The 25,135-nt window shown below is 44.7% G+C and overlaps 1 protein-coding gene across 17 annotated transcripts in view; it reads right to left on the minus strand.

Annotated features, from left to right (window-relative positions):
- LOC137527742 (myosin-1B-like) overlaps positions 1 to 25,135 on the minus strand; it is a 469,182-nt gene that overhangs the window by 71,380 nt on the left and 372,667 nt on the right. For 16 of the 17 annotated variants that reach the window (XM_068248583.1, XM_068248582.1, XM_068248586.1 and 13 more), the window contains 7 exons: positions 21,589 to 21,636; positions 12,470 to 12,685; positions 12,251 to 12,394; positions 9,379 to 9,535; positions 7,668 to 7,695; positions 3,705 to 3,819; positions 456 to 548 (listed from right to left, as the gene is read on the minus strand). In XM_068248583.1, the coding sequence (XP_068104684.1) occupies positions 456 to 548; positions 3,705 to 3,819; positions 7,668 to 7,695; positions 9,379 to 9,535; positions 12,251 to 12,394; positions 12,470 to 12,673 (741 nt within the window). In that variant the 5' untranslated portion in view covers positions 12,674 to 12,685; positions 21,589 to 21,636. The remainder of the gene's footprint in view (positions 1 to 455; positions 549 to 3,704; positions 3,820 to 7,667; positions 7,696 to 9,378; positions 9,536 to 12,250; positions 12,395 to 12,469; positions 12,686 to 21,588; positions 21,637 to 25,135) is intronic. The other variant, XM_068248588.1, reaches the window with a different exon arrangement.

Genomic DNA, 25,135 nt, shown 5'->3' on the forward strand with positions numbered 1-25,135 from the left:
GAGCTCACACTCTAATCCTACCATAGTCATAGTCTAATGTCCTACCATATTATTATGTATTTATATAGCACTGACATCTTCTGCAGCACTTTACAGAGTACATAGTCATGTCACTGGCTACCCTCCTAGGAGCTCACAATCTAATACTACCATAGTCATAGTCTAATGTCCTACCATATTATGATTATGATGTATTTATATAGCGCTGGCAACTCCATGTAGATGGTGTCTTGGCCCACATTTGAATTGGGGACCCAGTGCTGCAAGGTAAGGTCAGTGTATTAATGGCTGTGTTCCATTATGACCCAGCCCAGGGTTCCAGTCTTTTACTCTCCAATTGCAGACAGTTTGCAAAAAAACTAGAGTCCAAGGACTGCTGGATGTGAAAAAAATCACTATTGGTTCTCAGAAATCCCTGTGGAGGAATGAATCAGTCAGATACAGTAACTACTTACAAAGCGGGAGGAGTTGTCATTCCTCAAGGTTTTGGCGTTGCCAAAGGCTTCCAGCAGAGGATTAGCCTGGATGATTTGATCCTCCAGTGTGCCCTGCCATCGAGAAAACACAAGTTCTAGCTTCTATATCAAATCAAGTCAAAGATAGCTTTATTGGCATGACCAAGATTCATACAGGCATTGCCAAAGCACAGGGAAAAGGGGGACATGGGAGGGGGTCACAACAGCAGATTCATCAACCATTAGATTTTAAAGTGGAGCTGAACTCTTGCACAGGACAGAAGGAAAACATAGAGAAATGCACCCTGTATGTATTTAGAGAGTTTAGCCTGTCTAATTCTCCCTCATCTGTGACTAATCACCACCTTAATTTGATCTCTCAGTTGTGTCAGCTCACGAATCTCCTCTGCCTCAGCAGAACAGCAAATTTGTGAACGCAGGATGTTAACCCTATGTCTGCTTGCATGAAAGCAAGAAGTAGATATACTGCAGATGTATTGCAGGATTTGCATCAGCTGTAACAAAGAAATGCTTTTTCTCTAAAGGTTATTATGCTGTTGTGTATCTTTTAGAGCAGAGAGGAAGTTCTAAGTTGAGGTCCACTTTAACCTTCTTGGCGGTAACCCCGAACGTAGTCCGGGGTAAGTCGCGCAGGAGGTTTTCTCAGGCCCTGCTGGGCCGATTTGCTTAATTTTTTTTCGCTACACGCAGCTAGCACTTTGCTAGCTGCGTCAGCACACCGACCGCCGCCGCCCAGCGCTCGATCACCGCTATCCGTCGCGACGCGATGCCCCCCCCCCCCTCGCAGACCCCGTGCGCTGCCTGGCCAATCAGTGCCAGGCAGCACTGAGGGGTGGATCGGGACTCCCAATGACGTCTGTGACATCATCTCGCCCCGTCGCCATGGCGACGGGGGAAGCCCATCCCGTTCTTTGAACGGGATTTCCTAATCAGAGATCGCCGAAGGCGATCGAAGCGGGCGGGGGGATGCCCTGGGCTCGCTACATGATTTAAAGAAAAAAAAACAAAAACTGCTGCGCTGCCTCCTGGCAGAATTTATTAGACCGCCAGGAGGGTTAATGCAAATATCAACTGTTAAAAAATCGTTGATCGCCAGAAAAATCACTGTGAAAATCGTGTAGTGGGTATGGATCTTAAAGTAAACCAGAGATGAAAATAAACAAATGAGGTAAACAATTGGATCTGTCCTTCTACTCCTAAAATGACTCTTTTAGATATCTCAAGGTTCAATTTTATGTATAAACATTTACAAAGCAGATTTAATGTTTCCTCGTCCCTGCTCAATTGCAGTGTCTCAAGATTCCCAGAGTGAAAATACATGAACTGTTGACTTTTTTATCTTTTCCTCTCACAGTAAAAAGCCCAGGTATCTGCTTAGGAAAGTATTTTATAGCTGTAATTTGCTGTCAGTGAGCCGACTGGAGAAAAACTGTCAGTTCCATAACACAGCATAAGTGTCTGTATGCTTGCCACTGTTTATTGTATATGCACCTGTCTGTCTCAATATGTCACATGTCATCTCTGGTACACTTTAAGGGTGAGAGGAAGTGATGTTTATACGGGAGGAAGGGGAATTATGTTGGCCACACATGCTATTGGGGAAGGGGAATGGTGGTGGCATGTGCTGTAGGTGAGGAAGGAGGGGGTGGGGTAGAGAAAAGGGGGGGGGGGGGGTGTCCACTATTCACATTTCCCTGGGCTCAACAGCCACCATTTTCACTGGCGACTGCCTGGATGGTTGTCCTCTATTTGTTGGGGGCCTCCTATCAATATTGATTAGCCTTTACATTTGAATTTGGAGGGTGGGTCAGAGGCCTGATGAAGAGACGTTGACAAGAAACAAGTTGGCGGAATTGCCTACAAATAATTGCAGCTCATCACGCTACTCATGGCCTTCTATTTGTCTTGCCATTTTTAGGCCTTCTATAGAAACACATACAATCCTTTTAATGATTTTTTTGGGTAGAGCTTTGCAAGCGATATTGGCAGCGATTTCCCTGCTCCTATAGATCACATTAGAATGGAAACGCTGCCAAAATGCTGCATGTCCTGCCTAATCGCAATCGCTCTAGTGGAATCTCTCCCATTTATTTACATTGACAAAGTGTTTAGGGAAATCGCTAACAATTTAAAGACTCTGTATTCAAAAAAAAGTCCCCTGGGGAGTACTTACCTCTGGAGGCGGAAGCTTTAGGGTCCCAATGAGGTCTCCCCCATCCCTGTAGCTGCAGGCAATACAGCGCTGGCTCCCCCGAAATCTTCCCTCGACAAGCCTGACAAGGCTTGATATATTTACCATCCCTGGCTCCAGCGGGGGCGCTGTTGCGGCTCTCAGCACGGAGATAGGCGGAAATAGCCGATCTCAGTCGGGCCCACTCTACTATGCAAGTGCAGGAGACTTGTGCCTGCGCAGTAGTGCAAACCAACAGCGATCGGCTATTTCCGCCTATCTCAGAACGGAGAGCCGATACTGCGCCTGCGCTGGAGCCGGGAAGGGAAATATTTACATCCCTGCTGTTCAGAGGGGCACAGCGAGACCGCCGTGGGACGCGGGTGGACGGGGGAAGCCTCGATAGGATCCGGAGGCTTCCCCCACCCGTGGTGAGTACCCCCTAGGGCAGGCATGGGCAAACTTGGCCCTCCAGCTGTTAAGGAACTACAAGTCCCACAATGCATTGCAGGAGTCTGACAGCCATAGTCATGACTCCTAAAGGCAAATGCATTGTGGGACTTGTAGTTCTGTAACAGCTGGAGGGCCGAGTTTGCCCATGCCAGCCCTAGGGGAACTTCTTTTAGTTACAGGTTTTCTTTAATGCAATCCCTAAATGCTCAAAATCACTGCAAAACCAATTTTGCAGTCCGTTCAGCAGAATGGAGTAAACAGAGCAATGTAAACCGATCCTTTTGATTAACATAGGATCCATTCACCTCTGTTAGGCCTCTTGCACACTACATGCGATTACGATTTTCTATACGTCCGATTTTTGATTCGGATTAAAAAAAGTCCTGCATGCTGCTACGATTTTTAATCGGAATCATAAAATCGGATGTATAAAAAAATTTAGCCTTAGGGTCCGTTCCATTCTGTTAAACGGACCGTTTTCGTTTTTTTTTGTCCAGTGTGAACCGGGTCTTATAGTTACACTGCCACTGGATTTGACTACTGGGTCCCTACAAGGTGCACAGGGTACTTGCCCATTACTGGCTGAGCTTGTAGAATCTTTTTACCTGCAGTTTGTTACTTGACTCTTTTTTCTTCTGTGGGTCTCCAACAGCTGCAATTGTTGCAAAGTACTGGATGACACGCTTGGTGTTCACAGTCTTTCCTGCACCAGATTCTCCGCTAGTCAGAAGGAGAGAAACAAAAAATCAAGTAGAAAGAGTTGTAGTCTACTGTTCATGTCTGTAGATTGGGCCTTAAAGGGAACCTGATGTGACAGGTTCATGGAGGCTGCCATATTTATTTCCTTTTAAGAAATACCAGTTGCCTGGCTATCCTGCTGATCCTCCACCTCTAATACTTTTAACCCCTACATTACGTACATATTGTACATGCGCCAGGGAGTTGGGCGCAGGGCAGTTCTCACCGGCAGCGTTAAATACTATTCCCCTCCCAGTTGTAGCAACTCGGAGAGAGATGTAATTCTGTGTCTGGCAGGGCCGCCGGCAGGGCATCACAGGGGGGACTGCAGTATGGGGCCCTAGTGAATCTGGGGCCCAGCATACAGGCGTACGGGAGAGGAATCGACGCGGGAGACTTGGGCGCAGGATACAGCCGGTATATGGCTGATCCTGCTGCTGCACAAGTCCCGACCGTGTTCATTACTATTCCCCCTCCAGGCTGGTGGAGAATGAAATAACTCGGCTTCCAGCAATTGCTGGAGGCCGAATGATTGTGTTTTAAAAGTAACTTCAGCTCCGTCTTCTGACGGCGACGAAGTTACTCCCTGTGCGCCCAAGTCTCCTGCGCTGGATTCACTGTGTTCGGCATACAGTTCAACACATGGGCTGCCCATTAATGTGATGAGAGGTGCCAGGAGGCTCATCCTCAAATTACCTTAGTCAGTTAGTGATTAAAATAAACCTGCGAATGGGAGAAAAGGATTTTTACTTAGCTGGGGCTCCTTCCAGCCCCTGTAGCCCATCAGCTCTCTCAGTACCCTTCTGGTCTATTCCGTTGTGCTCTTATGATGTCCACACAATCCAGCTAGGTTGCGGGGCACTGCACATGCACTGTTACAGGTCGCGTGCCTCTTCCATCGTGCTCACATAGCTGGGAGCGCTTTGTGCAAGCGCAGTCACAGTCTTAATGAACTGAGTATATGCAGAACCCTCCCAGGCATGGGAGCCCATGGAAAGCAGACACATGGATGTTAGAGTGTTCAGGCTTTCAAAGATTGGTATTTGCCATGTGGGGGAAGAGGGGAGTGAGGGGGGCCCAGTAGGTTTGTCCAGTATGGGGCCCAAAAAGTTCTGATGGCGGCCCTGGGGTGTGCTATTTGCTGGAGCCCCAAACTACTCTTGTGTGGGGCGCACATCATAGCACCAGTGCTCTGACAGCACTCAGCTTCACTGCTCGGCGCTGAGCACCGTGCGCCAAAGTAACCTGCTTCGCTGAGAGCTCCCCCCAATCCATCCAACCTCGTTGAGGTAGAGACTGTTATTACAGGCTATGTCATTTCTTACCTTAGGTAGTCTTTCACCACTAGCCACGCCCGCAGCAGTATATCTACACCCCGCTGGAAGACTGTTCTCGTCCCCATCCCAAAGGCATAGATATATATCTCCTGCTGCCGCTCACTACCGCGCAATCTCGCTACTGATCAGAGGGGAGATGAATGAATGGGAATGCAGTTCCCATTCCCATTCATTGATCTAAGTCCCTGTGTCAATGATCACCAGCATCAATGAGATGCCTGCTGTCATTGTAACAAAATTAATTACACAGGCACACATTACTTCCTTTTCTCATACTATTACTACACGGCAGGAAGAAAATGGGCTTGATTCACAAAGCGGTGCTAACTGTTAGTACGCTTGTGAAAAGCCCCTTATCATGCCTAAAGAAACTTGGCACGCGCTAATTAGCGCTCACGCGCAAAGTACCGCGAGGCGCGCAAAACGTTGCACCGGGTGCGACGAAAACTAAGGTCACATTGGATGCGCCCTAAACGTCGCATGGGTGCAACATTTAGGGCGCATCCAATGCGACCTTATAGGCGCATAGGGTCCGCTGTTTTCGTTTCACGCGCACCGGCTTTGTGTGCGCAAAGATTTGCGTGTGGTACTTTGCACGCGATCTTATTCAGCTTGGTGCGTGCTAACTACTTAGCCCCCTAGTTAGCACGCCCAAAGCCTTTAGACGTGCTAACTAGGTTATCACCAAATAGTGAATCAGGCCCATATTGTGAGTAGTAGTAACAGTAAAATTACACATACAGTGCTGCTCATAATTATTCATAATTATTCATACCCCTGGCAATTTTTCACTTAAAGCTACTTTTATTCAACCAGCAAGTAATTTTTTGATGGGAAATGACATAGGCCTCTCCCAAAAGATAATAAGACGATGTACAAGATCTACAAATGTACAAAAGTATCCAGTCCTAAATGATTCATATCCTTCTCAATAATCAATAGAAAAGCCTTTATTGGCTATTACAGTAATCAAACGCTTCCTACAATTGCAGACCGGCTTTTTGCATGTCTCCACAGGTATTTTTGCCTATTCATCTTTAGCAATGAGCCCCAAATCTTTCAGGAGGGAGGGTCTTCTTGCCATCGCCCAGATCTTTAGCCTCCTCCAAAGATTCTCAATTGGATTCAAGTGAGGACTCTGACTGGGCCACTCCAAAACCTTAATGTTGTTGTCTGTGATATATGGTAAAATACACGAGGGTCGTCTCTGGTTCACTTTAAAGTTAAAATTTGCCAGGGGTATGAATAATTATGGGCAGCACTGTACATACAATTGTTTCAATAAACAGACCTACACAAAATATAAAATTAACTCCTTACCTCCCACACTCTCCAATAAACACCCAAATAAAAGTTTTGCATTACATTTTTTTTTAAATCACAATTTAAAAAAATACATACGGTAAATAGATACCTTAGGGACTGAACTTTTTTAAAATGTATGCCAAAAGGGTATATTACTGTTATTCTTGAAAATATGGGTTGTAAATAGTGGAGGCAGAGTAACCAAGCTGCTCAGGGTGACCCAAACCACTAGGAATGTATAGGGGGATAAAAGAGACCGAAAAGCCCTCCTATTAATAAGCCCTATCCCATACAGCCATATCAATCCCTGCCATGTACTGATGTGTGTCAAAAGCCCAAAACAGTCTACATGTGGGGTTGGTGTGGCTGTGTAATATTTGAAAGCTATAGGCTAAAGCCAGCGGTTCTGGATGCTTGCCTTGCTTACAAGGGCGAAAAGGGATCATTTGCATATTCAGTAGTGGTGTATTGTGGGTAACCACAAATGTTCACTTGTAGCTGAATTATTGCAAATTTCCTTCTGTTTTAAGAAGGCAATTTTCACCAAATAGTGGAGGCAAAGCTGAATAAAATGTACCTTTATTTCCAAATAAAATAGTGGCGCCATACATTGTGATAGGGACATAATTTAAACAGTGTAATAACCGGGATCAATGGGCAAATAAAATATGTGAGTTTAAATTATGGTAGCACGTATTATTTTAAAACTATAATGGCCTGAAGACGGAGAAATAATGATTTTTTTCCATTTTTTTTTCTTATTATTCCCAGTAAAATGCATTTAGAATAAAATAATTCTTAGCAAAATGTACCACCCAAACAAGATATAGATCATTTTGCTGTGATGAGTAGTGATAAAGTTATTGGCATATGAATGGAAGGAGCGGTGAAAGGTGAAAATTGCTCTGGTCCATAAGGGGAAAACCCCCTCAGTGGTTAAGTTACTCTGTTTAAATACTTGCATGGTGCAGCAGATCTGGTGAAAGATTTTTGGAAATGGAGGGAAATGGAGGGCAATGGGGCAGTAGATCTCTGTCCCTAGACAGGTGAGGGTTGCTGCCTTCTTAGTAGAGGATATCAATAAATCCAGTCTCGGTTTGTAGAGCATTCATGTTCTCTAATAATGTCCACCCACAGGGAAAGTTACTAAATCGGCTCAAATATCTCATGTAAATATCCAGTACTCACGTAATCAGGACAGACTGGTTCTCCCGATCTGAAAGGAAACAGAAGTTGCTATGAGGGATTCTGCACTGGGAGGGCAAAACAGATCATATTTTGCCAGAAAAGGATTACAATGAAATGGGCCCTAGGCAAGATAGCAGTTTGTGCCCACTGCTGATGGTCACCTAGCTTTTTAGCAAGATTTGAATGGGGGCCACATGAGCTGTGTACTCGTTGCATTGAAGATGGGGAAACTATGTATGGAAGAGGAGTTTACAAATGGAAGAGTTCCAGAGGGTTTGTGCTACTCGATGAACATGGATGGGGGCCTGGGAGTAATCTTTGACTTTAATGCTGGAGATTGTTCAGATGGTCCCAGCACAGAAGCGGAGGGGCTTAGACAGACCGGGAAGCCTCTGGACTATTCAGAGGCTTTACCCTACTAAGGTCTAAATTAAAAAAAAAAATTTACAAGTATGCTTTAAGTATTTTCAATTGTCATTACGATCTATATTACGATCAAAACCATGAACAGCAATGTTGTCGTTTAGTGAGTTGATTGTAATGTTGATCATAATTTTTCTCCCCTGATGACGCAAGACTGTGAAACCAGTCGGGAAGGTAACAGGCGGCACGATTGTCTATTGATCTATGATTGACCATTACATGCGCGCTAATCTTCCAGGGTTCCCTGTTTATGGGCCCCGTATGTGAGTTATTGTTTTTATATCTACTGTCTTTTAAAGAAATTTTATCGAAATAAACGGGTTACGCTTACATATTGCCGTTTTTGTTTTCCTATATAAGTTCCTGAAACTTTACCTCCATACGGACGTCCACTGGATCTTCACGACGTCTGATGTTCCCTGGACGTTATCTGTGACCTGAGACATTTTACAACCTTATAATGTGGGTTGTTGGGAGCTGGTAAGCCTTTTCTAGGTTTGATGTTTGGCAGATACCTACCTGTGAGAATTTGATATATTGTGGTGAAGAATTTATCATTCCCTACATACAATGACTTTCTAAACCTGCGCTGACCTTTGATGTAATGTTGTTGTTTAGTGAGTTGATCGTAATGTTGTTCATAATATCGATCATAATTACAATCGTCATTATGAACAAAAAGCTGAATTTTATAGTGAATGGCCAGCTTTACACTTGTAGGATGGCTACACAGTGGTGGGAAAAGGGCTGCTTCCAGGGGAGTAATTAAAAGGGAACAGCCCTCACATTCACATGGGGGCCCAGAGCTGTGGGGGCCCAAAACTAATAACCTTCCCTTCCGCCAATGCAGGGGACTCTACTTCACATCAGGTATTTTTGGGGCTACACTTGTTATGGGCGTGAAGATCCTAATGGCCACACTTGTTTATGACCCTTGTGAGTTGGGCCCCCGGGCCATGAAGGGTACCAGTGGGAGGCAACGGAAGGGGTGCGAACATTGGGGGGGCACACCAATGTTTTGCTGGGGGCACCATGAGTTGTTAGTTACACCACTGGCTGGTTCAGACAAAAGGGGCATCGGATGCCGTACATATGGAAGGGAGACTGAACATGGAAGGGGTGAGCACAAGAACGTCTAGAAAAATGAGAAATCTGGCTTGGAACTTGGAAAAGCTGCATTTGGAATTAAAGCTGGGAGGGGCAAGGTAGAAGACATCTACCCTATGAGGACAATAAGAATAAATCAAACCTAATAGGAAGTTGATCAGAAACACATACAAGAACTTACCAGTTAACATAAACTGATAGGCGTTATCAGAGATGGAGAAGATGTGGGGCGGGGCTTCCATACGCTTCTTCCCTCTGTAGCCGTTGACAACGATGGGATCGTACACTGGCAGCCACTTGTAGGGGTTGACAGTGACACAAAACAGGCCCGAGTAGGTCTGGAATACAGATTTGGATTAAAAATATTGACATTCAGTCAGGGCCGGATTTGGGGGCTGGCCCCATAGGCTGAGGACTAGGGCGGAGCCTAGGGAGGGGTGGGTTAACAGTGTCCTAACAGCCGCCCATGAGATCCCCCACAATAATGGCCACGTTTGTCGGCAGCTGCCCCTCGCGTATCTCTGCACACAGAAGCATGTCTGTGTGTGCAGCAGCAGCGGAGCCGACAAACCAGGACAGAGCGGGCAGCTTTCCCAACGTGCCAGGAGCAGTGTCTGCATCCTTGCAGCCCTGCCTGCTGTCACTTAAAAGTTCCTACCGAAATGTGACCAGTAGCAATAGTACTTTGTATCCCCGCCCTCCTCCTTGCTCCTGTCAAATCGGAAATTTGGAGGGGCGGGGATACAGGAGATGGTTCAAGCACTGTTTTAGCCTCCGGAGCTGGTGAGAAATGAAAGTAGGAAAGAAGTATGCACTGTCTTTGTAGATGCACATTCTCCTCTTGTAACGTATTGCTGTACTCCCTGGCTGCTTCTGTGTGTAATCATGCTGTCTCTCTCCTCCCGTTAACACTGGCATGTGCTGCTGTAACATAGCTCCCAACTGTCCCTCTTTTGGAGGAACAGTCCCACTTTGGGAGCCTTGTCCCTCTTTCCTCCTCATTTGTCCCTCTTTCAGGACTTTGGAGTGCCATAATGGCTAGAAACGCCCCTGAAAATATATAAACTCTTTTGGTTTGGGTAGGAGGGGAGAATGATAGGACAGCACAGTGCTTGTAAGAAGTTTTGTGGCTGTCATAAGCTTTAGTAAAAGTGTTCCCAAGCCTGTCTTTTACATATAAAAAAAATGTTTACTCCACACTAGTCCCTCATCACTACTAAATAACGTTACACTGCCCAGGTTTTTTTCAGTGTCATTCTGAACCATACACATAAATACCTCCCAACTTTTTGAGATAAGAAAGAGGGACACTTAAGGTCCACCTCTGCCACACCCCTAATCACCCCCTGACACACCCCTAGTCACGCATACCATAAAGATTTCACAAGAAAAATATGTTGTTTTGTAATTCAAACCACTCTGGTCTTTTCTATCCTGGGTCATTTTCCTTCATATTAACATGTGAAAATAACAAATATATCCATTTAAAGGATGGAAATAAAGTTTTGAGTCAATGAAACACGTTTTTCAGTAGATAATATACATATATTTACATAAATCTGTACATGAGTCCTGAAAGAGGACAAATGAGGGAGAAAGAGGGACAGAGGCACAGGGTCCCCAAAAGAGGGACTGTCCCTCCAAAAGAGGGACAGTTGGGAGCTATGCACATAACATGCACCTGGTGCAAATGCGTTTGCAAACCAGCATGTGACACCCTCCATAGTCCACCACTGACACCCTCTCCCTAGATTTAGTGTGTAGCACAGTGGAGCACGGAATTCTATTTACTCCAGTGGCAGGTCATATCTGAAGTCCTATTCTGCATTGCAGCAAGGCACTTTATGCTGCATACTTCTGTACAGCTTCTAGATGTTCTTCCATGTCATGTGACGTGTCAGGTGCCATATAGAGATATGCTGCAGCAGAGCACCCCACTGCAGTGAAGGGGATTGTAAACCTGACCCACCTCTCAATAACATGTTCTGCTGTGCTGCTCTGCTATTTTATCTACGGGGCTGCACTGAAGGAGGGCCCCTTGGGATGTGGGAGAAAGGTGCCCCCCTTCCTCACAGAGGCTATGCCCTGTGATCTACCCAAAAGTTGGACGGAGCAGAAGGAAGTTGTGCAAAACAGGTAAAATGTAGCTATAGACAATAGTGATGAAGACTTATCTATATATTTGGCTGGAGCCCACTACAAAAAGTAAGTTGGGGGGGGGGGGGGGTGGTTAGGGACGGATCGGGTTACTCTGCTGGCGTAATACCGGTAGCGTTGCTGTACACACCTTAAAAATTGACAAAATTTGGCAGCTGCTGTATTTGTATAAAATCAGAATAACATTCACATTAACTCAGAATTACTGGCATCTTAATGACTGTCCCTAGTTTTATCATTTAAAACCTGTTTCTCCTGTGTCTGGCATGCATTACTGCCATACTCTATGGTACAAATAAGCATACATGAACAATGGCGCCTGGAAAAAAGGGAATAGGGGATTGCTGCTGGTAAGATACCGCTACAATTAGCGATATTTTAATACTGCATTTGGATAGTAAAATATTGGTAATATTTACCAATATTTTACTGTGGCTAAACCTAACCTTACTCTCAGACAGAACCCCTCCCTGTTGGTACCTAACCCCTACCCCCCCCCCCCCCCCACGGTGCCTAACACTAAGACCACCCCTGGTGATGCCTAAGACCTCCCCCAGCTGTGCCTAAACCCAATCCCCCCCCCCCCCCCCCCTGTGACGCTTAACCCTAAATCCCCCTCCTAAAGCCGCGATATGAGACTATGAAGGTAAATTTTCACGCTCGATTAGCAGCAAGAGGGGGCAATTTAGGCGGACAGGCTTGCAGGGAAAAAAAAATTGGTTTGCGGATAACTAAATTGCAGCATTGCATAGCGGGCTCTCCCTGCTAGCATCCAAATTTCCCTATCATGCCGCAAAATGCACCTTTAATTATAGGGGCCATTTTTTCCGCATGGGCTCCTGCACCCTTTTTTTACTCCTTCAACAAATACTTAGTTTGAAGAAATGCTGACTTACGTAGATCATCCAGGCTGCGTAACGCTCTTTGAGGTTATACAGCACAGACGCCTCGTTTAGGTGGGTCATCATCGCCATGTCCTCAATCTTATCGTACTTGGGAGGGTTTTGTGGAGAGACCTGATCTTCTTTAACTGTTACAGTCTGAAAAGAGAATATAGAGTATTCAGTGTTTCTGTTTGCTGTTTTATAGCCAATAAGCGTACTTGAAGCTCTTACCTTGCCGTCATCGGTGTCGACGGTGACTTTGCCTCCATCACGTCCTGTGATAAACCCCTTCACGTAAAGCTCCATGGAGTCTTCCACAAAGCATGCATTTTTGGAATCAAAGGGCTTGTTCTGAGCCTCCAGTCTTTCCTTCTCTGATTTTCGCAGGAATTGGGCGGCCGGCCCAAAGATCGACATTTCACCGTCCGAAGCCATGATGGCAGGTCACTTATGGGAACAACAGCAGAAGAGTTTATTCATCAAGACAACTGCTGATAGCGCAGGTAAGGTTTAGCGTGAGCTACACAAGTTGCGTAACGTGCGTTGGGCAAATGGCACAATCGCGTTCTGCTTATGACGTTTGTGCTGCCCATATTGGCCTCTATTCAATTACGTTTTTCTCCTGAGTTTTCTCTTAGGTGATATTTCCACATCTTTCAATAATATGCGTTTTAAGCCACCAGCAAACAAGAAAATAATTTTCACCAACAGTATATTATGTTAATTGAATAGTGCAGAAAAGTTGTTCTGAATAGTAGAGGAAAAATTATTTCCAAGGAGAAAACTCAGGAGAAAAAGATAAAGCGGATCAGAGATGAAAAACTAACTATAACAAGTAACTTGTCTATATATCTTATGCAAACAGCTTCAATAGAATATGTGTAATGATCTGCTCAGCTGTCTGCACGGGCAGACAGCTGCTTGTCCATTCTTTAGGTCTGAGTGCTACAGGTTTTTGGAAAAGAGACCTGTCTTCGCTTTGCAAGTTTCAGAGTTGCTCTGCTGGTGAGGAATTTGCATATACTTGTCATGCAAATTGCTTAGCTGCTTCTTCTGATGGCTTGCAGTATAAAAGCCATTTCTTCCCAGAATTCCTTGCTGGTCATGATGGTTTGTTCCTGCTAACTCTCCTGGAAGTATCATCCTTGCTATTCTTTGCTAAGATTATCATAGAGTAATTCCTTGGGACTGCACTAGGCATCCCTTCTAGTGCAGTCAGGTTGTATTATCTGTTTTGCCTTGTACTGTCTCTCTGTTGCAATTGTCTTGTCACCAGCGGCGGTCGACAGGAAATCGTTGTCTGTCTGGCAGTGTAGGCCAGAGCTGCGGTTGCTACTGGCTGCTCCGTCTGTCTGTCTGTCTGGATCGCATCCGCTCTAGCGTTAGCAGCGGTGGTTCCTTCTGTGCTCTGTCTGGGAGTGTAGGCCAGAGCTTCTGATGCTGCTGGCTACTCCTTCTCTTTGTCTTGACTGTTACGAACGCTTGCTGTAGGCTCGCTGAGGTAACCGTTTAGCAAGCGTTCGCGTTCTCTTTTCATGTTTGTGTTGCTTGGGTAGTTAGGGTGGCACGCTTATCACTGGGCGCCTATTGCGCAGTGATCGTGTCTTAAACGCGTTAGCTGTTGTGAATAAGTGTGGGGTTCGTGTTTAGTTAGCGTATGTTATTTTCCTTGATGTTCTCGTTGTTATTTGCTCTGTCTTTCTTGCTACACTTGTGCTCCGTCTGATTCAGTCTTGTGTCACTATTGGCAATCGCCACTCTTGCGATTGCGTTCCCACTTCCTTTCCGCTGTTGTGTGTTCACCGTCGCTGGGTGGCGACTAGATTGGTGGACACACATACATTGGCAATCGCCACTCTTGCGATTGCGTTCCCACTTCGTTTCCGCTGTTGTGTGTTCACCGTCGCTGGGTGGCGACTAGATTGGTGGACACACATAAATTCTGTCTCTGTGCTCTCTCTCTTTAAGGGCTATCTTGCCCTGCATTGCTTCAACTCGTACAATTCCCATCTGGCATCTGTGGCAGTGCAGAGGCTGTGTTCCTCTGCACTCCACAGCTCCATCTGCCGGTGGGAATCTCCCTCTACAGGTGCATTGCACCCAAGCTGGGTTCTATCAAATTATACGCTTGTGGAGGATTTCCGCAGTGTCAGCCCGCATCTTGGGCGCTGACCACGGGAATAATCCTGCATTCGTTACAATATGATTATTTCTTCCTGTGATACAATGACAGCAGCCATGTTGCTTGTAAACTCAGCCTGTGCACTCAGCCTGTGAAAAAAACCTAATCCCCCTCCTCCTCCCCTCTGCTTCTTAAATCTCTGGCTAGTAATACCTCCCCCTCCTCCTGCCCAGACTGAGGTCCCATGAGCCCTTGCTACTGTCTGAAAATGCCTTGGCTCTCTGAAAACCTGTGGGCGAGGCTTGTTTAGTTTATAGGGAATAAGAGTATTAAAACAAAAACAAAAAAGTATTTGGCTTGAGGAATGCCCTATAAACAATAGGAAATGAACACAATTATGCAATGAGTAAAAGTTCATCTCGGATCCACTTTAACTAACCACTTTGAATCCAGACCTGGTTTCCCACTTATGGACCAGAGCAGTTTTGACAGTTTAGCTATGTCCTTATTTAATCAGAAACAACTTTATCCCTACTTATGACACAGAAATGAAATATATATATTGGTTTTTTTTCAAGACAAACTAGGTTTTCATTGTATGCCATTTTTTCCCTCCAACAATTTTGTTTCCTATGAATTTTAATGGGAAAACAAGGAAAAAAAAGAGAAAAAACACATTATTTCTCAGTTTTACTAATTCCAGTTTAAAAATAAAAAGTGCTACTGTAGATAAAAAAACACACATTTTGTTTGGCTATTCTTACAGCGTATCAAAAAACTTAGAGTATGTTCCTGTCACAATTTATGGTTAAGATATTTGATTCTGAAATAATGCTACACAGTGTATTTTTCACTATGAACCGAGAAAATAAAAGTATTTTTAATGGTAAACATCAATCTCATTAGCTCAGGAAACATATATTCCCATTCACCAATTAGAGCTGCATCAGATAGTGCCAGAAATGTGCACAGGAGCAAGCCCAATCCTGCACAGCACTACTTCTGCTACAAGACTTATATCTACTGACTCGTGGCTTAGATGAAGTCACAGAGGACGTAGACATACTGCAGTGGTGTGTAAAGCGGTTAAATAGAGGTCCATAGTGTGCCACGCAAAATTTTGCAAATCAACCCCAATGTGTCGTTATCCAATCCCAAGGACTGTGACAGGTTAATGTTAATGAGTTGAGCGACTGGAACAAGAAAGGGTGAAATCCAATAGCCTAATATTGAAAAAAAATTCAAAAAATTGTAATCCTCATAGTGCTGAGAAAGTGTTCTCTCTCTACCGCGTGACTGACACCAATTTGTCACATAGTTACATAGTTAGTTTGGTTGAAAAAAGACATCTGTCCATCAAGTCCAACCAGAAAGTAAGAAAAAAAAAGAAAACAACAACCTGAACCTGCACATATCCCTGTTGATCCAGGGGAAAACAAAAAACGTTACAAGACCTCGGCCAATTAGCCCTAAAGAGAATCTGTATTGTTAAAATCGCACAAAAGTAAACATACCAGTGCGTTAGGGGACATCTCCTCTTACCCTCTGTCACAATTTCGCCGCTCCTCGCCGCATTAAAAGTGGTTAAAAACAGTTTTAAAAAGTTTGTTTATAAACAAACAAAATGGCCACCAAAACAGGAAGTAGGTTGATGTACAGTATGTCCACACATAGAAAATACATCCATACACAAGCAGGCTGTATACACCCTTCCTTTTGAATCTCAAGAGATCATTTGTGTGTTTCTTTACCCCTGCAGCTATCTTCCACTGAAGTGTCAGGCTGTTTCTTCCTGCAGAGTGCAGACAGCTCTGCCTTTATGTAATTCCTCAGTATGTGAAAGCCCAGCCAGCTCAGAGGAGGATTTATCCAGCTTGTAAAAGATAAGAGAGAAGAGAGAAGCTGCCCTAATCTAAATAATACACAGGCAGTGTGCAGAGAGGGGCCTGGAGGGGGGAGATGCATCACAGAACCACAACACTGAAGAACTTGGCAGCCTTCCAGACACAGGCTGACAAGTCTGACGAGAGAGATAAGTTGATTTATTACAGAGATGGTGATAGTAGAACCTGCTGCAGTAAGCCAGAACACATTAGAATAGCTTTTGGAACTTGTAGGATGATAAAAAACAGAATGCAATTTTTGCTACGGAGTCTCTTTAAAAGAGAAAAATTCCTTCCCAACTCCAGATGGCAGTCAGATAAATCCCTTGATCAACTCTCCTGGGTACTACTTAGTAATTATAGCCGTGGATGCCCCTTAATGCAAGGAAAGCATCCAAGCCCTCTTTAAAGGGAACCTAAACTGAGAAGAAAATGGATTTTTCCTTTTAAAATAATACCAGTTGCCTGACTCTCCTGCTGAACATCTGTCTCTAATACTTTCCGCCACAGCCCCTCAACAAGCATGCAGATTTCACCTGTGAAACCGCTTGTCTAATGTATTTCTATGAGATGGTGCACACCAGCGGTTTGAGGTTTTTCGCAAACCACAAACGTGCCTCCTGCTGCACGTTTGCGGTTTGTAGAAGCGTTTCTGCCTCAATGTAAAGTATAGGAAAAACGCAAACTGCTCTGGCTACATCAGAGCGGTTTTCCAGGCGTTTTTGTTATGGAAGCTGTTCAGTAACAGCTTTTACTGTAACAATATTTGTAATCTGCTACACAAAAACGCTCCCAAAAACGCTAGGCTTGTTTAGAAAACGTCTCTAAACATGCCTAAAATCGCTCTAAAAATTTGCTCCAAAAACCTCTAGCGTTTTGCAGATCTGCTAGAGGTTTTGGTGTGCACTGGGCCATAGAGTTTGCCATAACTACTTCCTGAGGTAAGATATTCCAGATATTAAACACTCTCACTGTGAAGCCTTGTTCACATTGCGTTTGGCTCGCGTGTCCGTGTGCGGTGGCCTTTTATTTTGAGGCTTTTTTTTTTTATTCCCGGCGCTTGCGTGGGTCGATTTTTTTGGGGGGGGTTAACGGTTTCCAAAGCGTTTTTCCCGAGCGTTTTGGTAATTCACTCCCTGACGCAAGTCAGGAAGTGAACTTTTTGATCCGGAAAAGAATAAATACAATATATTTATTCTTAAAAACAAAGCGGTTTTGTGAGCGTTTTGCGTTTTTCATATACCTCCCATTATAGCAAAAATGCCCTAAAATGGCTCAAGCACCGCTTTTGAAAACTGACAGCGCACTGAACGCTCTAGTCTGAACTACACCATAGCACAACATGGTGTAAGCTCTTTCAGAGCGTTTTCGAAAAAACATCCACGCTTAGATTTTCCCAAAAACGCCTCTAATGTGAAGAAGGCCTCAAGGACCTCTTTCTAAATAGATGGCAAAAACTTTTTTCCTCCACACACAAATCATGTCCCCTTGTCCGTCATACAACCCTAGGGACAAAAAGCTCATCTGCCAAGCTTTTGTATTGCCCTCTGATGTATTTATACATGTATAAATATTATAAATAAGCCCAGTTTGTCAAACTTTCTTGGTAAATGAGATCTTCCATCCCTCTGATTAATTTAGTGGCCAGTCTTTGTACCTGTTCCAAAAGGTCAATGTCCTTTCTATATTGTGGTGCATAAAACTGTTACTAGATTTTTTTAACTATGTCATGTCATCTACTGACCCCTTATAAGGGGTTGACTCCACGCATAAAGGTCCCCTGGTAAAATTGGCGCAGATCACAGGTAACTTTTTTTTTTTTTAACAATAAATATTTTATTTAAAGTGTTCTGAAAATCTACATTTCTACTTTGCTCTAAAAGATTCCTCACAGCTTTAGGGCTGGTGCACACCAAAACCCGCTAGCAGATCCGCAAAACGCTAGCAGATTTTTAAACGCTTTTTTTTATTTTTATGAGGCGTTTTGCTAGCGTTTTGCGGATTGCTGCTGCGGTTTTCAGTATAGTAGATTTCATATATTGTTACAGTAAAGCTGTTACTGAACACCTTCTGTAACAAAAACGCCTGCAAAACCGCTCTGAACAGGCGTTTTTCAGAGCGGTTTGCGTTTTTCCTATACTTAACATTGAGGCAGAAACGCATCCGAAATCCAAAAAATGCCTCACCCAGGCATTTTTCGTTTCTGCAAAACGTCTGCCGCTCTGGTGTGCACCAACCCATTGAGATACATTGACCAAGCAGATCCGCAGCCGCAAGCGGATCTGAAAACGCCCAAAAAGCCGCTCGGTGTGCACCAGCCCTGTAAGCTACTATCCCAGACATTTTTTCTAGCAGAACATCACTGAAATGGTTAAACAAAACACTTTGTCCTGCTATTCAGCTTCAAATCCGCATCCAAACTGGAGATAACAGTATCTTTGTTTGCATTCTAATGTTGATACATTTGTCTGTAACAAGTAAAAAACACTCTCTGAGAAGCTGTCTCTGCTTCAGGCACACAGACAGTTCAGAACAACTCATTAGAAGATTTTAATATATAATAAAAAGCAGTTGAAATAAAATGCAATGACAGCTTTCAGGGCAAGAAGAACTACACTTTTGGAAACTTGTAATTTGTAGACAGACAATATTACTTGTGCACAAAAGCAAATATTATAACTGTATGAATATTACAAAGTATTAAAACACATTTTTATTGAATGTTATGTCAAAGTTTCAGACCAGTTTAAGGTACTGTATTTCTTGGACTATAACAATCTCTTTTTCTCCCCCAAAAGCGGGGGGGGGGGGGGGGGGGGGGCTGATCAATGCATCTTATAGTCCAAATGCAGGGAGTTACTGACTTGTGAATGCCTGCCAATACGAACCTCCAACTCGCCGCAATGTCGGGGAATCCTTGTACTGTGCCCATGCAGAGGAGGACACGGGGACAAACGGTGGACCCAGGGGGAAGCAAGGGTGCATAGAGATGGACACAAAGGAGGAGGACAGAAGGAGAACAGAGGTGGACACAAGGAAGACACAAGAGATACAAGGGGGCATGTGGTACGAAGGGGGCATAATCCACAAATGCCCCTTTACCATGGATGCACCAGGTTTAGTATATATTTTTCCCCCTGGTTTTTGTCTTCTAAACCTAGGTGCGTCTTATGGTCAGGGGCATCTTATAGTCCGAAAAATATGGTATTACCTGAAACAACATTTGTTGGTTAGATGTCGACATGTCTGTGGATTTTGATGAGTGCAGAAAGAGGGTATAAACCTTTTTTGTTTTAATGCTGTCTATATCAACAACTGTGAAATGGTTCTCCACTTATTGACCGTGGGTCCTTCATGAGCATCCGTGCCTAACCCTAACCCCCCTCCCCCCACCTCCCGGCGGTGCCTAACACTAAAGAGTCCCCTGGGTGCTGCCTAACTCTAAAATCAGATGATGCTGCCTACCGTTACACCCCCCCCCCCCCACCCTAAAAAACCCCAAAAACTTAGATTCCCCACCTGCCAGTACCTAAGACACTCCCCCAACCCTTCCCATCGATATTTTCAGGGACAATGTTAATAGTTGTGTTTAGTTATTAATGGTAATTTTGACGTCGAACTTCCAACCAAGATGGATAAGAAAAGGGATCTGTTTCAAACCAATATCTTATCTAGAAAGGGCTAAGGGAAAAAATGGCTTTCTAAAAATATTTGAATGGAAAACAACACACTTTTCTTTTAAATTGCTTTTTTTTTTTTTAAATCATTCATATGTCCTGGCATTGAGCCTCGTCACTCACGTCAAAAAGCCAGGCCTGAAATTCTTAATCTGCGGTCTTCTACTTTAAAAGCCATGGCTCATAATTATTATTGTTATTAAATAAAACTTTATTTATAAAACATAAAATATTATGCAGCACTCTCACTGACAAATAACAGAAGCCCTGGTGGGTGGCAATTTCAAAGAAGGTGCTGAGGTCCCTCCTTAGTCTCTAGACCAGGCATGGGCAAACTCGGCCCTCCAGCTGTTACAGAACTACAAGTCCCACAATGCATTTGCCATTATGAGACATGACTGTGGCTGTCAGACTCCTGCATTGCATTGTGGGACTTGTAGTTTCTTAACAGCTGGAGGGCCAAGTTTGCCCATGCCTGCTCTAGACTGATGGTGATCCCCAGCAGGAAATTAACACATGGCAGCGGTGGGTTCCCATAATTAGTGGTGGGAGTGTAATGAGAATAGACCAGGCAATCAGAAGAACAAATATTAAAGTGGGCCAAAACTCCGACATAACATTCAATAAAAATGTGTTTTCCTACTTTTTATTACTCATACAGTTATCATGTTTACTTTTGTGCATAAGTAATATTGTCTGTTTACAAATTACAAGTTTCCAAAGTGTAGTTTATCTTGCCCTGAAACCTGCCATTGCATTTTATTCAAACTGCTTTTTATTATATATTAACATCTTCTAATTGGCTGCTCTGAGCTGTTTGTGTGCTTGAAGCACAGAGAGCTTCACAGAGAGCCCCCTTTCCCTTGTTACACTGTGTTTACACACATGCATCAACATTGGAATGCAAACAAATATACTGTTATCTCTAGTTTGGATGCAGATTTGAAGCTGAATAGCAGGACAAAGTGCTTTGTTTAACCATTTCAGTGATGTTCTGCTAAAAAAAATTTGGGGGATAGTAGAAATGCTGACTTTCAAACCAATTTAAGAAGAGAAATATAAATATTAACCGATTCAGGGTCGCAGTAAGTAGAATCTACTCTGCATCTGTGGCTCTCTAACTCTTATGCTGAGGAGTTTTCAGTGCCGCAGTTTACCATGGCCCGAGCCGGTAGCTGCTCCCTGGAGGAAGTGAACTCGGCTATCATGTGACAGACAAGCTTCTTCCTATTGGTCAGGAGCCGTTTTCAATGGCTCCTGACCTCCTGATCACTGTGAGCCAATTACAGTGATCGGGAAGTGAAAGCATGAAAAAAAAGCCTCTGGTTCTTAAAGGGACCAGAGGCACCCATCCCAAAGGAGTTAACAATCTGAAAAACGGTTCAGAATCAGACCACAAAATGCTGCCAGTGGAAAGGGGCCCTAAGGGTGCCTTTGCTCATCGGTTTTAGGGCTGTCCTAACTTTTATAAACATGATGAAAATGGAAGCAAAGAATTTACTGACATAAATGATTACCTTCGAACCGGAAGGAGAATTTGTCGCCTTATAAGTAATGCCGCTAATACTATGTTAACTAATAGAAATAATATTTTCTCAACAGGGTCAATTTTCACATCCCGAATAGGAGGATGATCACAGCAAGTTAGTGATACAGCTGGTGTTGTACCTGGTTACGATGGTCTCACTCTTCAGCCAATGGAGTTCCAGGAAGAAGCTAGGAGAAAATAGCAGAAAGTCAAACTTCCGGGTATACTTTGTACATGTAGAACTGAAGTGTGTGTGTGTGTGTGTGTGTGTCGCTGATCGCCGCTGGGAGGCTGATGACGTCATTAAAGCGAGGATGCGCTGCTGCAATCTCCGCCCCCAGGACTTTACCACTGAGCGGTCCTGGGGCTGCCGCCACGTTCATGCCAATTGGCGTGGAGCGGTCGGCAAGAAGTTAAACAATGCTGATTGCTTGGCTACCCTGCGGATCCTCTTCCTCTAATAGGTTTAGCCATAGCCCCTAAACAAGCATGCCACTCCATTGTTTGACAAAAATTTGACTGGATTAGCTGCATGCTTGTTCCGGGTCCGATTTCAGACATTACTGATGCATGAAAGATTAGCAGCATAGCCAGGCAACTGGTATCGTTTAAAAGGAAATAAATATGGCAGCCACCACATCCCTCAGTTCAGGTCGGCTTTGAAGTTAGTATTTGGCATATTTTTTTTGCTTTAGTATCTTAGCGCCAAAGCACAGCCTACGGATTCCTTTTAGGACTGGTTCACACGGACGGTTGTAAATCGCTCTCACCAACCAGCAACGTAAGCACCGGTTGCGAAAGTTAAATCCACTATGGCGATTCACAAATGATTTTGGGCAGATCAAAAACACCTAATGGAGCAGCGTTTGTTAGGCTATCAATCTGTTACATTTAAAAAAAAAGAACATTCTACAACCCCCCATGATAACCAACCCTTACCGACACGCAGCGTGTTCGTTCCGATGGGCAGCGATTGAAGTATAATAACATCTGCAGTGCAGCGCATCTGCTGAGAACTGACCCTGAGAATGAATGTATCAGCTTTCCCTCCTCGAGAAATCATTTTCAATCTAGGTAATAATCCCAGAAAAGCTGCACAGCAGATCCGCCATGCGAAAGGACTTACCCAGAGATGGACCACCGTGCAGGGTGTCCTGAGAAGGCAGCCTCTTTTTATATATAATCCCGGCTGGTCCCCCTGGCAGGTGTTCTGCTATGTAAGGGAAGACTAGGCGGACGGTGGCGCATTAGGATACCAGCAGAACGTTATTCTTCATTAATATGATTGCTATTAATACCCTGACTCTTCTTTATTGGTGTGACCAATAAATCGGGACAGCTCAGGCAGGTTCTTGGCAGAGCCGGTGCGTCCGTCTTGGATGGCTGGAGTAATTTATGGGCATCTGAAGAAGATCTGGCGACATGACATGACCCCAAGGCTGCCCGGGCCACATACGCTTGAAGATACACCACATTTGTATGAAATGTGCCGCAACATAAACACAGGTGAGGAATACAGCGGCCAAAGGTTCTGTAATTTCCCTGCATGCATTAAAGGGATCCTGAGGTGAGAGACATATGGAGGCTGACATATTTGCTTCCTTTTAAACAATGCAGATTGCCTGGCCGTGCTGCTGATCCTCTGCCTCTAAAGGTGCATACACATACAATCCAATCTGGACTCGACTCTTCTGTAGTAGGTTTCAATTTTTTATTTGCTTTTCAACAGCGGTTATACAGCAACAAGAAAGCACAGCGATTCGGGCTCCCTGCCCTTTCTCAAGTGCTCACTAGTCTGAACACCAAGTCCTACTCATATAGATAATATCTGCCTCTAAAGGTGGCCATACGCCCCTGGAGCAGTTCATAATAAATCTCACCTATCCAGCTGCCGCAACTCCCGGTCTTCTCCACTATCTCCCCGGAGCACCACCAGGTGTGTGTTTGACGTCCTACAGGCTCACGTGGTATACACGTCACCGCATGATGGCGCTTGGTGTGACGGCGGTGCTCGGGGAAAACAGTGGCACAGTGGAAGCGACCAGGAGGACATCAACCTGCACGTGATTATGACGTGCAGGCGGCTGCTGTTGCGCGCACCCCAGTGTTGCCCCCCGTTAGCCCGGAGATCAATGAATGGAAACATAATTTCCCCACATTGATCTAAGTCCCCGGTAGAAAGACCGACGGCTTCTTATCAGAAGCTGCCATCTTTCTGATTAAAAAAAAAGTTTCCCGTCCGCCTTCCAGGACTAAAAATGTTTTTATGACTGTGGCCATCTTGTGCCAAATAGTAAAACTACATCTACATACATTTTTTTATGAAATAAACACATATTATTACATTTAAAATTAACTGTTTACCTACCACACCAAAAATTACCCAAATAAATTTTTTCATGAAAAATAAAAATTACAATAAAAAAAAACCCTACATAGTTACCTAAGGGTCTGAACTTTTTTAATGTGCACGTGAAGCTGGTATATTACAAACAGTTTTTAAATTATAAGCATGTAAGTAGTGCAGAAGTGCACCGGAGGCGGGGCCAGAGCATCGGTGAGTGGCTGCACGGGCACAGGATGTCTGCGTGGGGCCATTAGAAGCCCAAGGTAAGTTTAACTCTTTTTCCCCTACCCCCCTACAGTACTCCTTTAAAGAGAACCCGAGGTGTGTTTAAAGAATGTTATCTGCATACAGAGGCTGGATTTGCCTATACAGCCCAGCCTCTGTTGCTATCCCAAACCCCACTAAGGTCCCGCTGCACTCTGCAATCCCTCATAAATCACAGCCATGTTGTGAGGCTGTGTTTACATCTGTAGTGTCAGTCTCAGCTGCTCCCCCACCTCCTGCATAGCTCCGGTCCCTGCCCCCGTCCCTTCCCTCCAATCAGCAGGGAGGGAAGGGATGCAGGCGGGAACTGGAGTTCTGCAGGAGGCGGGGAGAGCAGCAGACTGACACTATAGAGATAAACACAGCCAGCTCTGACAAGCTGTTTGTCAGCAGCGTGGCTGTGATTTATGAGGGATTGCAGAGTGCAAGGGGACCTTAGGGGGGTTTGGGATAGCAACCAAGGCTGGGCTGTATAGGCAGATCCAGCCTCTGTATGCAGATAATATTCTTCAAACCCACCTCAGGTTCTCTTTAAAGAAAACCTGTAACAAAAAAAAAGTTCCCCTGGGGGGTACTCACCTCGGGTGGGGGAAGCCTCCGGATCCTAATGAGGCTTCCCCCGTCCTCCTCGGTCCCACGGCGGTCTTGCTGTGCCCCTCCAAACAGCGGGGATGTAAATATTTACCTTCCTGGCTCCAGCGCAGTATCATCTCTCCGCTCAGAGAATGGCGGAAATAGCCGATCGCTGCCGGCCCGCTCTACTGTGCACAAGTCTCCCGCGCCTGCATAGTAGAGCGGACCGACAGAGATCGGCTATTTCTGAGCAGAAAGCCGCAAGAGCGCCCCCGCTAAAGCCAGGAGTGGTAAATATTGCACAGCCTGACAAATTGTCGGCTGTGCGTTCCGTGGGCTGCAGCGAGACCCCCGTGGGACACAGGAGGACGGGGGAAGCCTCATTAGGATCCGGAAGCTTCCCCCACCCGAGGTGAGTACCCCCCGGGGGAACTTTTTTTTGGTTACAGAGTCTCTTTAAGCGATCAGATAAATGCATTGGAATTAGCAGAAAATAAACCTTG

Source organism: Hyperolius riggenbachi, chromosome 8, assembly GCF_040937935.1.
Source record: "Hyperolius riggenbachi isolate aHypRig1 chromosome 8, aHypRig1.pri, whole genome shotgun sequence".
Taxonomy (NCBI): Eukaryota; Metazoa; Chordata; class Amphibia; order Anura; family Hyperoliidae; genus Hyperolius; species Hyperolius riggenbachi.